Source organism: Staurois parvus, unplaced genomic scaffold, assembly GCF_062004578.1.
Source record: "Staurois parvus isolate SC_StPar_1 unplaced genomic scaffold, SC_StPar_1.0 ptg000246l, whole genome shotgun sequence".
Classification (NCBI taxonomy): domain Eukaryota; kingdom Metazoa; phylum Chordata; class Amphibia; order Anura; family Ranidae; genus Staurois; species Staurois parvus.
In genome coordinates, this window is record NW_028318042.1 from 2876195 (window position 1) to 2892381 (window position 16187).

General features: G+C 43.6%; 1 protein-coding gene across 4 annotated transcripts in view; it reads left to right on the top strand.

Moving 5' to 3' along the window:
- DNPEP (aspartyl aminopeptidase) overlaps window positions 1–16187 on the top strand; it is a 73204-nt gene that overhangs the window by 13668 nt on the left and 43349 nt on the right. The window contains exons 1-2 of one of the 4 annotated variants that reach the window (XM_089680612.1): window positions 1772–1891; window positions 8706–8796. In XM_089680612.1, the coding sequence (XP_089536738.1) occupies window positions 1886–1891; window positions 8706–8796 (97 nt within the window). In that variant the 5' untranslated portion in view covers window positions 1772–1885. Of the gene's footprint in view, window positions 1–1771; window positions 1892–8705; window positions 8797–16187 lie in introns of those variants that run through there. The other 3 variants (XM_089680613.1, XM_089680609.1, XM_089680610.1) reach the window with 3 other exon arrangements.

Genomic DNA, 16187 nt, shown 5'->3' on the forward strand with positions numbered 1-16187 from the left:
TGTATCATGTCTGCAGTCTCTGACTATCTCTTGTATCATGTCTGAAGTCTCTGGTCATCTACTGTTCCATTTCTGCAGTCTCTGACCATCTCCTGTATCATGTCTGCAGTCTCTGACTAGCTCCTGTATCATGTCTGCAGTCTCTGACCATCTCCTGTATCATGTCTGCAGTCTCTGACCATTTCCTGTTTCATGTCTGCAGTCTCTGACCATCTCTGTTATCATGTCTGAAGTCTCTGACTATCTCTTGTATCATGTCTGCAGTCTCTGACCATCTCCTGTTCCATGTCTGCAGTTTGAGGACATCTCCTGCATCATGTCTGCAGTCTCTGACAATCTCCTGTATCATGTCTGCAGTCTCTGACCATCTCCTGTAGTATGTCTGCAGTCTCTGACCATCTCCTTTTCCATGTCTGCAATTTCTGGCCATCTCCTGTATAATGTGTGCAGTCTCTGACCATATCCTGTATCATGTCTGCAGTCTCTGACCATGTCTTGTATCATGTCTGCAGTTTCTGACCACCTCCTGTATCATGTCTGAAGTCTCTGACCATCTCTGTTATCATGTCTGCAGTCTCTGACCATCTCTGTTATCATGTCTGCAGTCTCTGACCATCTCCTGTTCCATGTCTGCAGTTTCTGGCCATCTCTTGTATCATGTTTGCAGTCTCTGACCATTTCCTGTATCATGTCTGCAGTCTCTGACCATCTCTGTTATCATGTCTGCAGTCTTTGACCATCTCCTGTATCATGTCTGCAGTCTCTGACCATCTACTGTAGTATGTCCGCAGTCTCTGACCATCTACTGTAGTATGTCCGCAGTCTCTGATCATCTCCTGTAGTATGTCCGCAGTCTCTGACCATCTCCTGTAGTATGTCCGCAGTCTCTGGTCATCTCCTGTGCTATGTCCGCAGTCTCTGACCATCTCCTGTAGTATGTCCGCAGTCTCTGGTCATCTCCTGTGCTATGTCCGCAGTCTCTGACCATCTCCTCTGCTATGTCTGCAGTCTCTGACCATCTCCTGTACTATGTCCGCAGTTTCTGGTCATCTTCTGTCCTATGTCCGCAGTCTCTGGTCATCTCCTGTGCTATGTCCGCAGTCTCTGGCCATCTCCTGCATCACGTCCGCAGTCTCTGACCATCTCCTCTATCACGTCCGCAGTCTCTGACCATCTCCTCTATCACGTCCGCAGTCTCTGACCATCTCCTGTATCATGTCCGCAGTCTCTGACCATCTCCTGTATCATGTCCACAGTCTCTGACCATCTCCTGTATCGTGTCCGCAGTCTCTGACCATCTCCTGTATCATGTCCGCAGTCTCTGACCATCTCCTGTATCACGGCTGACAGCTGTCTATAGCCAGGGGCGGACTGGCAACTCATGGGGCAATAGGGGATCATGGGGCCCCTGTGTCCTTGCCCAAACTCAAAAAACCCTATGACAAAGGTACCAGGGGCATCTCATGGGGCCCCCTACTGACCCCGGGCCCTGGGGCAGTGCCCAAGTTTCCAAATGGTGAGTCCGTCCCTGTAGGGCCCCCTACTGACCCCTCGGGCAGTGCCCCAGTTTCCAAATGGTCAGTCCCCCCCCTGTCTATAGCATTACATTCCCTGTATATTATGTGTGGCCCTTTGCTGATCCCCAGCAGCACATGTAAGGCCCCTGTATCCCGTCACTCCGCGCTGCTCTGATGGATGACATGATATGTGAACACTGCAGGGAAGCGCTGACTTTCGGTTTGTAGATGGATGCAGTACCACCTCCCCTCCTCTAGGGGTCCCCGCCGTAGCAGGCTGTGAGTTGTAGTAGCGCAGACAATGATCCTGGCTGAGTCTGTAGGAAGTGCCCGTTGCCCCGCACACATCACTTTATTACAGCACAGCTATGCAGGTGAGTGACACCAGGTAGGAGAAGCTTCCCTGACATCGCTGACATAGGCTGGAGCGACGTACGACACTGAGCCGCCTGGCTGGGGAGGTTTAACCCCTTCCTGACAGCTGCCTCCATAGAAATCCCTGTGGGGGAGATTTACTAAAACTGGAGTTCTCAGGATCTGGTGCAGCTGTGCCTGACAGCCAATCAGCTTCTAACTTCAGCTTGTTCAGTTAGGCTTTGACTGTAAAACCTGGAAGCTGATTGGTTTCTGTGCAGAGCTGCAACGTGTGGTCTTTGTAAATCTCCCCCCCAATGTTACAGATTATCAGCCGGGGCAAGGAGTTCCCTCTCTGACCCGCAGCCGGGGCGAGGAGTTCCCTCTCTGACCCGCAGCCGGGGCGAGGAGTTCCCTCTCTGACCCGCAGCCGGGGCGAGGAGTTCCCTCTCTGACCCGCAGCCGGGGCGAGGAGTTCACTCTCTGACCCGCAGCCGGGGCGAGGAGTTCCCTCTCTGACCCGCAGCCGGGGCGAGGAGTTCCCTCTCTGACCCGCAGCCGGGGCGAGGAGTTCCCTCTCTGACCCGCAGCCGGGGCGAGGAGTTCCCTCTCTGACCCTCAGCCGGAGCGAGGAGTTCCCTCTCTGACCCTCAGCCGGGTCGAGGAGTTCCCTCTCTGACCCGCAGCCGGGTCGAGGAGTTCCCTCTCTGACCCGCAGCCGGGGCGAGGAGTTCCCTCTCTGACCCGCAGCCGGGGCGAGGAGTTCCCTCTCTGACCCGCAGCCGGGGCGAGGAGTTCCCTCTCTGACCCGCAGCCGGGGCGAGGAGTTCCCTCTCTGACCCGCAGCCGGGGCGAGGAGTTCCCTCTCTGACCTGCAGCGGGAGTAGCTCAGCTCTGTGATTGCTAGATTGGATACATTGTATGTGGATGTGACTTATTAAAGTGTCTCTAAGGCTGGCCATACATTATACAATTTTTCTTGAGATTTTTGGTTTAGATTGACCAAAAACCATATAATAGGTCAAACCTAACAACACTTTCAGTTGTATCCAATGAGGCGGGCTCTTGCAGTACGTAGTTGAAGGTATTTCTATAGGAAATTGGACAGAGAATTGTATAGTGTGTGGCCAGCCTAAGTCCCGGGTCACACTGGATGCGAAAAGGCATGCGATTTGCAAATCGCATGCCAAGTCGCACCCTATTGCGACTACAGCGGCCGTATTGGTGCGGTTCCAACATGGTCGGAGCTGCACCAATTTCTAAAGTCGTACATGCACTACTTTTGGTGTGATATCATATTTTTTTTTTTTTGCATAGACTTCTGTGTTGGATGTCGTGCAAATTCATTGTACGTCGCAGGATTTGAAAGATTTGAAGTCGGGTTTGATGTGACCGGGGTGTAAGGCTCAGTTCACACTTCTGCAACTTGGGATCTGACTGGTGAGACCCAAAGTCGCAGGACGTGCGAAATCCCATGTTAGTCAGTGGGAGCGATCAGAATCCGCACTACTGAAGTCGCTCCGAGTTTAGAAAAGGTTCCTGGACTACTTCAAGGCGACTTCTCTCTGACTTCAGCCCATAGACTTTAGTGGAAGTTGCCTCCAAGTCGGATCCTCCTCTATGTTGATGTGTTTTGATCCGACATTACAGGAAGATTACCCAGACATTCCCTGAAAGTTGCTTCAAAGTAGTTCCTGGCCAAGTCGCATGACTTTCAGGTAGCAATAGTGTGAACTGAAACTAAACCTACGAACAATGTCATTAAATATTATTATTATACATGATTTATATATTAGTATTATTATTATTATACAGGATTTATATTATTATTATTATACAGGATTTATATTATTATTATTATACAGGATTTATATTATTATTATTATTATACAGGATTTATATTATTATTATACAGGATTTATATTATTATTATTATACAGGATTTATATTATTATTATTATTATACAGGATTTATATTATTATTATTATTATTATACAGGATTTATATTATTATTATACAGGATTTATATTATTATTATTATTATTATACAGGATTTATATTATTATTATTATACAGGATTTATATTATTATTATACAGGATTTATATTATTATTATTATTATTATTATACAGGATTTATATTATTATTATTATTATTATACAGGATTTATATTATTATTATACAGGATTTATATTATTATTATTATTATTATACAGGATTTATATTATTATTATTATACAGGATTTATATTATTATTATACAGGATTTATATTATTATTATTATTATTATACAGGATTTATATTATTATTATTATACAGGATTTATATTATTATTATTATTATTATACAGGATTTATATTATTATTATTATACAGGATTTATATTATTATTATTATTATTATACAGGATTTATATTATTATTATTATACAGGATTTATATTATTATTATTATTATTATTATTATACAGGATTTATATTATTATTATACAGGATTTATATTATTATTATTATACAGGATTTTGTATTATTATTATTATTATACAGGATTTATATTATTATTATTATTATTATACAGGATTTATATTATTATTATTATACAGGATTTATATTATTATTATTATTATTATTATTATTATTATACAGGATTTATATTATTATTATACAGGATTTATATTATTATTATTATTATTATACAGGATTTTGTATTATTATTATTATACAGGATTTTGTGTTATTATTATTATACAGGATTATTATTATTATACAGGATTTATATTATTATTATTATACAGGATTTATATTATTATTATACAGGATTTATATTATTATTATTATTATTATACAGGATTTTGTATTATTATTATTATACAGGATTTTGTGTTATTATTATTATACAGGATTTTGTGTTATTATTATTATACAGGATTATTATTATTATACAGGATTTATATTATTATTATTATACAGGATTTATATTATTATTATTATACAGGATTTATATTATTATTATTATTATTATTACACAGGATTTATATTATTATTATTATTATTATTATACAGGATTTATATAGCGCCAACAGTTTGCTCAGCGCTTTACAATATAACGGGAGACAATACAGTAACAATACAGTTCAATACAAGAGGGATAGGAGGGCCCTGATCCTGGGAGCTTACAATCTAGGAGATATTGCAAGTGCTTGGAGGTGTTGGCTTCTTTTTATTTTTTTTATTTTGTTTTTTTAACTTTTATTTTCACCTGGTGATCCTGCCAATATCACACTTTTTGTCTTAAGGTGACAACATCACTCACTGCCCTGTATCTACAATGAAGCAGTGTTGTCACCCTAGCACAGGACTACAGAAACCTGCCCCTCCCTTCTCTTAAAGTAGAGGGTGAGGTTCTGTAGGCTTTCGAATCTCATTGAAAGCCAGGCAAGCAGTGATTTATTCTGTTGTGCGTGTGTCTGTCCCGTCTTGTGTGTGCGTGTGTCTGTCCCGTCTTGTGTGTGCGTGTGTCTGTCCCGGCGTGTGTGTGTGCGTGTGTCTGTCCCGTCTTGTGTGTGTGCGTGTGTCTGTCCCGTCTTGTGTGTGTGCGTGTGTCTGTCCCGTCTTGTGTGTGTGCGTGTGTCTGTCCCGTCTTGTGTGTGTGCGTGTGTGTCTGTCCCGTCTTGTGTGTGTGCGTGTGTGTCTGTCCCGTCTTGTGTGTGTGCGTGTGTCTGTCCCGTCTTGTGTGTGTGCGTGTGTCTGTCCCGTCTTGTGTGTGTGCGTGTGTCTGTCCCGTCTTGTGTGCGTGCGTGTGTCTGTCCCGTCTTGTGTGCGTGCGTGCGTGTGTCTGTCCCGTCTTGCGTGCGTGTGTCTGTCCCGTCTTGCGTGCGTGTCTGTCCCGTCGTGCGTGCGTGTGTGTGTGTCTGTCCCGTCTTGCGTGCGTGCGTGTGTCTGTCCCGTTTTGTGCGTGTCCGTCTGTCTGCTTCCTTTACATACCTTTATTTTAATCTCAGTGAGGTCATCACTGGTTCTCTGTGCTTCTCTATGTAATGCAGGTAGATCATGGCTGGCAAGGTTCTGTACATAACGTCCTGAAAACATTGCAAGCCCCCTGCCTCATTATACTCCTCTCAGGAGCCTAAAGCCCTGATGCAAGCAGTGGACTGGCTCCTGGAAGGAGTTGGTGTTACTAAACCCACAACAGTACAATCAGTTTGTAGATGAAGTAAAGCATGCTTGTTATACTCACTGTGGAACCTAAGGGGCTAATCCTCTGCATTCTTTAAAAAGGCTGTTTGATCCTGTCTTCTCTGATCCTCTCCTTCTACTGTCCCCAATCCATCTGCTGATAGTACAGAGCTCTAGGAGTCACTCAGCACATGCTCAGTTAAGTGAGTATTAAGGTTTTTATTTTCTTTGGGAGGGTGTATGTGATCAGCACAGGGCCAATCAGCACTGTCCAGGCAGAGGGTCAGGGGTCATGCGGGGTCCGGGGAGACCGGGCGTAGTGAACGCGGGGTCCGGGGAGCCCGGGCGTAGCGAACGCGGGGTCCGGGGTTTAGTAACACTTTAGGCAAATATCAAAATGTCTTGATGGGTGGATGTCGGTCTGGAGGAATTGGCATTCCTAGGCAGGCTGTATTTGCATGCATACCACCCTAGGTCATGCCCACATGTGATGCTGAGCCTCAAGGATCGAAAGAACACAGGTTGTGGAGGAAAGAACTAGATAATTTTGGACGTCTTCCAGCCAGGAAGTTGACTTGCAGCTTCTAATGCACATTGTGAGAAGCTCGCAGTGTGCAGTGAGATCAGAGGAAGCCATTTCAGTCCAGGAGAGGAGCTGCGAGGTCAGATTTAACGTGTTTACAGCACAATGCTACAGGCGTGAAAATGCATGTAAAGCACACAGGAGCCTAGACGGGTCCTCGGGCACCTCTCTGGGAGGAGGTAAAGACTGGTCACCTTCCTAAAGATTCAGCAGTGCGGTCAGATATGGCGAGATAAATGATCAGGCGCTGCCTAGGCTGAAGTGTGCACGTCCATCCATCCGCCCATCCGTTCCATCCATCCGCCCGTCCATGCGCCCGCCCGTCCATGCGCCCGCCCGTCCATGCGCCCGCCCATCCATCCGCCCGCCCATCCATCCGCCCGCCCATCCATCCGCCCGCCCATCCATCCGCCCGTCCGTCCATCCGCCCGTCCATCAATCCGTCCATCCGCCCGTCCATCAATCCGTCCATCCGCCCGTCCATCAATCCGTCCATCCGCCCGTCCATCAATCCGTCCATCCGCCCGTCCATCAATCCGTCCATCCGCCCGTCCATCCATCCGTCCGCCCGCCCACCCATCCATCCGCCCGCCCGTCTATCCGCCCGTCCATCCATCCCCCCATATGGCATTTGTAGGACTCTCCGTATTCCTCCTTTAATATGATCCTGCACTTTGGCTGGATTACACAAAGTAACAGCATGTACCAGAAGGAGATAATACCTTTCAGCTTGTAGAAAACCCGGTGTTGTGTCCGGGGACACGTGACACCTTGCTTCACGCAGCGCACATTTTGAACTAATGACCTCTGATTATCCAAGGCTGTATTTCTAAAAAAAAAAACCTGGCAGAGCTATTCATCCTTTAATAGAGGGAAACATGAATGTTATCGGGCTATTTTCTGTCTAGGTCGAATGTTTTTCATACAGAATAGTGAATCAGGAAAATAACGCTTCATGGCCACTAGATGGCGCTAGTAAAAAGTTTTTTTGTTAGGCTAGGTTTACACCTATGCAGTTTGCATTTGATCAGTTTTTGCAGTGCGTAGTGCGTTTTATGATGCGTTTTGCTTTTCTTTTTTTTTTTTTTTTTTTACTTTTTTTTTGTCTTTCAATTTGTTGCTGGGCAGAATAAAACGCATCAAAAATGCACTACATGCTTTTCTGCAGTCTCCATTGAAGTCTATAGAGCCAAAAATGCAACATTTTGTGTTTAAAAAAAAAAAAAAAAGTCCCTGACCCTTTCCAAAAAACGCAGCGGGTGAAAATACGGAGATGTGAATGTGTCCCATAGGAGATATATATATATAGGGTTAGGGACTGATGTGAAAATTTTATATATATATATATATAATAATCGTTTTTTTTGTTTGTTTTTTTCACATCAGTCCCTAACCCTCAAGGGACGTACAATCTAAGGTCCCTAACTCACATTCATACATACAGATCCTAGGGCCAGTTTAGACAGGAGCCAATTAACCTACCAGCATGTCTTTAGAGTTCGGGAGGAAACCCACGCAGGCACAGGGACAACATGCAAATGCCATGCGAGTGGTGCTGCTGTTGGGATTCGAACCAATGACCCTAGGGCTGCCAGATGGAAGTGCTAACCACTTAGCCACTGTGCTACCCCCCCCCCCCACTTCTTATCATTAGCTCTATCTAGTGGCCATAATTTAGTATTTTCCTGATTCATGCTATTCTGTATAAAGAACATGTGACCTGAATCAGGGAAATGGCGTTTCTTGGCCACTAGATGGAGCTGAGAATCATAGTAAATAAATACTTATTTCTTATCGTTGGCTCCATCTAGTGGCCATATTGTAGTATTTTCCTGATTCTCTCTGTAGAGAAAATACCCTAACAATTCAGTTAGACCCCCCCCCCCATTCACACAGAACGAATGTACATGTAATTATAAGGGATGAATAGCTCTGTAGCTTTTTTTTTATAAGCACACCCCTTAAAAATCTGTTTTGGTTTTGTTTTTTTTCTCCTTACCTGCAGTAAGCATACATATGCCATCTATTGATTTGTGTCATTTAAAACACCTAATAGTGACCTTCCCTTATTTTGCAGCAGGCAGCCATGAAGGGCACACGAGAAGCATCGCTGTTGGCAGCCAGGGAGTTCCTCAAGTTTCTGAACCGTGGTGTCTCCCCATACCATGGTAAGTTCAGTGTGCCTGCCATTTATATGAAAAAAAAAACGGTGTTGAATAAATCCGTAAACCCAACAAAAATGTAATATATTGCAGCTTGCCAGTCCTTGGATGTGATGGCTGCCTTAGTTTTCCTTTTTCAATCTTTTTTTCCTTTTCACCTGCTGATCCTGCCAGTAAGATACTTTGTCTTAGGGTGACAACGCTAAATGTACAGTATCAATTTAGGAGCAGTGTTGTCACCCAAGAACAGAGTGCCAGGACTACAGAACCCCTCACTCTCTCCTTGCCTCTATAAAAAGGTGGTAGGGGGGTATGTAGCCCACAGACCTGAGTACAATGCAATAGATGGCAGCCGGAAAACAGAGGATGCTTCATTTCCGAGCCATCTGTACTTTCAGAGATAAACGCAGCGGAAGTTACATGCAGATCTGTTCCTTGCCGGCGGAAGTTATATGCAGATCTGTTCCTTGCCAGCGGAAGTTATATGCAGATCTGTTCCTTGCCAGCGGAAGTTATATGCAGATCTGTTCCTTGCCAGCGGAAGTTATATGCAGATCTGTTCCTTGCCAGCGGAAGTTATATGCAGATCTGTTCCTTGCCGGCGGAAGTTGTATGCAGATCTGTTCCTTGCCGGCGGAAGTTATATGCAGATCTGTTCCTTGCCAGCGGAAGTTACATGCAGATCTGTTCCTTGCCAGCTGAAGTTACATGCAGATCTGTTCCTTGCCAGCTGAAGTTATATGCAGATCTGTTCCTTGCCGGCGGAAGTTACATGCAGATCTGTTCCTTGCCGGCGGAAGTTACATGCAGATCTGTTCCTTGCCGGCGGAAGTTACATGCAGATCTGTTCCTTGCCAGCGGAAGTTACATGCAGATCTGTTCCTTGCCAGCTGAAGTTGTATGCAGATCTGTTCCTTGCCGGCGGAAGTTACATGCAGATCTGTTCCTTGCCGGCGGAAGTTACATGCAGATCTGTTCCTTGCCGGCAAAAGTTACATGCAGATCTGTTCCTTGCCGGCGGAAGTTATATACAGATCTGTTCCTTGCCGGCAAAAGTTACATGCAGATCTGTTCCTTGCCGGCGGAAGTTATATACAGATCTGTTCCTTGCCAGCTGAAGTTACATGCAGATCTGTTCCTTGCCAGCTGAAGTTACATGCATATAACCTCTGCTGGCAAGGAACAGATCTGCATAAATTTATTTTCTTTAATTTTAAAGGATAACTGCACTTTCATGGAAACAAAATGGCAATATATATAAAATATACTTTTTTTTTATTTATTTTTTTGCTGCTATTGTTTCCATGAAAGTGCAGTTACCCTTTAAAATTAAAAAAAAAAAATTGTTATCTTTTTCTGTCCCAGTTGTGAGAGAGGGAGAGGAGGAGGCAGGTCAGTGTCAGCAGTTTAGGATGAAAGTCTACCAGGGGCGGACTGACCATTTGGAAACTCGGGCACTGCCCGAGGGCCCGGGGTCAGTAGGGGGCCCCATGAGATGCCCCTGGTACCTATTTCATAGGCTTTTTTGAGTTTGGGCAAGGACACAGGGGCCCCATGATCCCCTATTGCCCGGGGGCCCCACGATCCCCTATTGCCCGGGGGCCCCATGAGTTGTCAGTCCGCCCCTGAAGTCTACTTTCCATAAGTAAACGAATTGAGCCCAGGGTGCCTTTCATGGTGGTCACCGATAGACGTAGTCTGGAGAATGGTCATCTGAGATCTACTATGAGATCGGACTGATTGTAGCACATTGTCCTTGGATTGTGCTCCATGTCCATCAGCCCTCTCACATGGTGTCCTGTGCTTCTTATGGGGAGAACTTGCCCTTTGCTCTGAGGCTGAAGTCCTTATTCTGAAGCATAGATATGGACTTTGTACGGACTTCAGTGAAGACCAATCTGAGAGATAAGATGAGAGACACATACTACTTCTCCTAGGTTTGATCCGCTGAGATTTAAAGCAGACGTTTCAGCAATATCCAATCAATGGCTCAAGTGGTCTCTATATTATATGTTCACTATCTGCTGTTTAATTTAAAAAAAAAAAAAAAAGTAAAAAATGCAAACCACTTTTTTTTTTTTTTTTTTTATTAGTGTTTGGCATTTTTTACTTTTTTTTTTTTTATTTTTAAATTAAACAGCAGATAGTGAACATATAATATAGAGACCACTTGAGCCATTGATTGGATATTGCCGAAACGTCTGCTTTAAATCTCAGCGGATCAAACCTAGGAGAAGTAGTATTTCTGCTTTCTGTCCTCCTTTAGTGCACAAGCATCAGTCCCCTTGCAAATCTCTGCCCATCACCGGAAGAGAAAAAGGACCATCATGGAGGTTTAGCGGTCACATGATTGCAAAGAGAGAATTAAAAAAAGAAAAGTAAAAAATGCCAAACACTAATAAAAAAAAAGTGTTTGGCATTTTTTACTTTTTTCTCTGCAATCATGTGACCGCTAAACCTCCATGATGGTCCTTTTTCTCTTCCAGTGGTGGGCAGAGATTTGCAAGGGGACTGATGCTTGTGCACTAAAGGAGGACAGAAAGCAGACATGCAGTAGTGGGAGCCTAAACCTGTCAGTAGAGGGAGCCAACACATCCTGGAGACTGATGCAATAACTGCACATGTGCACTAGATTTATTTATTTATGGTACTTATATACCGCTGTCAATTTACGCAGCGCTTTACACATTCCCTAACCCTCAAGGGGCGTACAATCTAAGGTCCCTAACTTACATTCATACATACACATACTAGGGCCAATTTAGACAGGATCCATTTAACCTACCAGCATATCTTTGGAGTGTGGGAGGAAACCGGAGCACCTGGAGGAAACCCACGCAAACACAGGGAGAACATGCAAACTCCAGGCAGGAGGCGCCATGGTTGGGAATCGAACCCATGACCCATTTACTGCAAGGCAGACGTGCTAACCACTAAGCCACTGTGCCGCTCTCAGAGCTTATGAAACCATCACCCCACATACCTACTAGAGCAGTGGTTCCCAACCTTCCTAATGCCGTGACCCTTTCATACAGTTCCTCATGTTGTGGTGACCCCCCAACCATAAAATTATTTATCCAGTAATTATAATTCATGAGTGTCATTTTACCTTCAATACTGCTGCTTTTAACACAGTAGCTGCTTTCAACACAGTAGCTGCTTTCAACCCAGTAGCTGCTTTCAACCCAGTAGCTGCTTTCAACACAGTAGCTGCTTTCAACACAGTAGCTGCTTTCAACACAGTAGCTGCTTTCAACACAGTAGCTGCTTTCAACACAGTAGCTGCTTTCAACACAGTAGCTGCTTTCAACACAGTAGCTGCTTTCAACACAGTAGCTGCTTTCAACACAGTAGCTGCTTTCAACACAGTAGCTGCTTTCAACACAGTAGCTGCTTTCAACACAGTAGCTGCTTTCAACACAGTAGCTGCTTTCAACACAGTAGCTGCTTTCAACACAGTAGCTGCTTTCAACACAGTAGCTGCTTTCAACACAGTAGCTGCTTTCAACACAGTAGCTGCTTCCAACACAGTAGCTGCTCTTTACACATCGGAAATATGTGTTTTCCAATAGTCTTAGATGACCCCTGTGGAAGGGTCGTTCGAACCCCAAAGGGGTCACGACCCACAGGTTGAGAACCACTGTACTAGAGGGAGCTGCCAGTCATACTAACAGTGCACTAGAGGGAGTCTATGCACAGGTCAAAGCCTACGTCACTAACTGCATGTGAGCTGCCAGTCACGCTAAGGCTCCATGCACACGGGGCGGTTTTATAACGCTTATCACGTTAACTGTGTAAAGTCACGTTAAAACAGTGAGGTTTTTTTTTTTAGCGGTTTTGTATTAGTTTAGTGGCTTTTTTTTTTTTCTCACAAAATCTAAAAATGCTGTTTTGCTGCGTTAGAGCGTTTTTACAGCTAAAAATAAATTCCTTTAGAAACCCACTAGTCCTGGGTTTTCTCCAGCCAAATAAAACGCCCCTGCCAAAAAAAAGCTGATTACAGTCTGGGTGCATGGACACATAGGAGAACATGCTGGGGGGTTTATTGGCTGTAGGAAAAAAACCCGCCAAAAACAGCCGCCATAAAAACGTCCAGTGTGCATGAGGACTAAGGCTTGGTTCACATCTGTGCGGGTGGTGCCGCTGCGGATCCGAACGAAAATCCGTGCAGCTGTACCACCCGCACAGAGGAATGCGGACCCGCGGGCGGGTGCCATTAGTTCTAATGGCACGGCGCACGCACTGGAAAACGCAACCGTGCTGGGAACTGAGGACTCCTTCCCTCCGTGTCCACAGGGCATGGGAATCCATCAAATGAATGAGCTCTCATGCCCGCACAAAACGCATCCCTCAAGACCGTGTGAACCAGGGCTAACTGTGCATGCATGCTAGACTGCTTCCAGGTGCCACAAAGCTGTGGGGATTTTGCCTAGTGGCTGAATCACATTGTCAGCCCAGCACAGGAAATATGGTCTTATTCAGCTGAATGCATTCATATAATCAGGGTGGATTTGATTTAAATCAAACTGATTTAAATCACGATTTAAATCACTAGTCAGTAAGGCTTGATTTAAATCCTAGTTTTCTACATAAAGACTAATTCTTGCTGGTATAACTTTAATATACAAGTAGATGAAGATTTTTAGAATAACAACTTTTCATATTAGTTTTTTTATCCCCAGTTTAATAGGTTAATCATTCATATTTGGACAACTTTTCTGTTGTACTTAGGAAGGAGAAAAATAATCATCACCTTAATAATAACAATTTAAATAGATTTATTCATCTGAAACAATAACATTCCAGCATATGTGATTTGCTTCAACATCCATGTTTGGTAACTAATTTGGCTAAACAAAATATATATATTTTAAGAAACTTAGACTGTCAGCCCCTTCCTCCTCACACTTAGTTTCACTTTCTTCTTGTGCAGATCTATTCCACTCCAAACAATCAGAAAAATATTGTTTCTATTCTATTCACTGAACTTCTTGAAACTTAGCAGTGAAGGGGTTGATTCTGTATTCATAGGTTTGTAGAAGTTAGGATGAAGGTCTTTTTCTTAACTCTGTTCATGTTACCGTATTTGCCGGCGTATAAGACGACCCCCAACATTTCCACTCAAAATATAGAGTTTGTTATATACTCGCCGTATAAGACTACCCCCTCTTTCTTTTTGCTGGTGCCATGATAGGGTTGATAGGGCTTTGACTGCTGGACATTTTCTATGCTGTATTGTACTGTACAATGGTGCAGTACTGTGGTTGGCTGTATACAAAGCCTGATTGGATTGGTCCCTGCTCCCTGTCTGCCCTCCCTGTCTCCATGTCCCTGCATCTCCCTGTAATTGGCACTAGTGCGCAAGTCCGCATGCGCGAGCTCTGAGTAGACAAGGGGCGGGCCGGAGTGCCGCTGCTTCCCGCCGAGCAGAACGGGCCAGTCACGCCGAAAAGGCTGGCACCCCTGTATCGCTGCTGATGCTCGCCGCAGCCACACTGATGACCCGCCGCGGCTGGTATGTAGAATGAGGTGGGCGGGCATCGGGAGGCCACTATGGCAGCTATGTTTATCCCAACTGAAGTGCACCCGGCGTATAAGACGACCCCCCCACTTGGAGGCATGTTTTTAAGGGCAAAAAAGTCGTCTTATACGCCGGCATATACGGTATAACATTTTTGCTGTGAAGAAGAGGCATGTGATCTCCGCTGAGTCAAATTCAGTTTTGAGAACTGCAAAAGTAAACCAACATCTGTGATAATATCTTGTAGGCAGAGAAACTGCCCAATAATCTTACAAAAACCTCTGGAAGAGCATGACATTGTGAATGGATTCATGGAATTTATTTACCAAAAAAATTAAACATATACAGCCTTATTCTACATAATTAAAAAACTAATCTTTATTTCATGATGGAATAACCTTTGGATGGTAATATATTTTCCTCAAGCATTTTATTTAAAAAAAATTCTATTTAAATAAAAAAAAATCCGATTTTTTTTTTTTTTTTTTTTTTTTTTTTTTTTTTTAAAACATTGATTTTTATCCACCCTGCATATAATGTAAGGCTAGTAAAAGGAAAAAAAAAATTAAAACAAAACCGTAACATATTTGTATATTTTGTGGCAACAACACAAAGGAGGGTTTATTTATTGGCTGGAATGACACTTTGGGGACTATACATATCATGGGCGGCACAGCGGCTTAGTGGTTAGCACGTCTGCCTTGCAGTAAATGGGTCATGGGTTCGATTCCCGACCAATGGCACCTCCTGCATGGAGTTTGCATGTTCTCCCTGTGCTTGCGTGGGTTTCCTCCAGGTGCTCCGGTTTCCTCCCACACTCCAAAGACATGCTGGTAGGTTAATTGGATCCTGTCTAAATTGTCCCTAGTATGTGTATGTATGAATGTGAGTTAGGGACCTTAGATTGTACGCCCCTTGAGGGTTAGGGACCAGGGGCAGACTGACCATTTGGAAACTCGGGCACTGCCCGAGGGCCCGGGGTCAGTAGGGGGCCCCATGAGATGCCCTTGGTACCGTTTTCATAGGCTTTTTTGAGTTTGGGCAAGGACACAGGGGCCCCATGATCCCCTATTGCCCGGGGGCCCCATGAGTTGTCAGTGCGCCCCTGTTAGGGACGGATGTGAATGTACAATAGATATGTAAAGCGCTGCGGAAATTGATAGCACTATATAAGTACCTGAAATAAATAATACATAAAATCATGGTTGTGCAGACGTGACAATCAGGGCGAGCATTGAATTACCTCCTCTATTGTGTACAATTCCTATATGATCAGCACCATCTAATGGCCACAAAACTTTAATATAAAAAAAAAAAAATATATATATATATATATATATATATATATATAAATTTATTTTTGTAGGATATAGGAATCCCGTAATAGAGGAAGTACAGGCATACCTTGGTTTACGAATTTAATTCGTTCTGCGGGATTTTTCTAATTGCGAAAAATTTGTAAACCAAAAAGCAGTTTCCCATAGGAATGCATTGAATACCAATTAATCCGTTCCGGAGGTCAGAAAAAAGTCTTTTTATCTGTTCAAAAAGCTTTATAAAGTGCACTTTAAAGGCATAAAAACTGTACAGGGACATTATTTAAAAATTCATAAATGCATTGAAAACCAATTGATCCGTTCCGGAGGTCAGAAAGTCAAGTCTTATCTGTTGAAAGCTCTTTATAAAGTGCACTTTAAGGGCATAGTACTGTACAGGGACATGACTACAAAAAAAAATTGAAAACCAATTAATCCGTTCGTATTGCGAAAAAAAAAATTTGTAAACCGAGCCATTATTTTCAATGGATTTTCATTTGTAAACTGAAAATTGTTTACCAAGGAGTTTGTAAACCGAGGTACGCCTGTATGGTAATTTT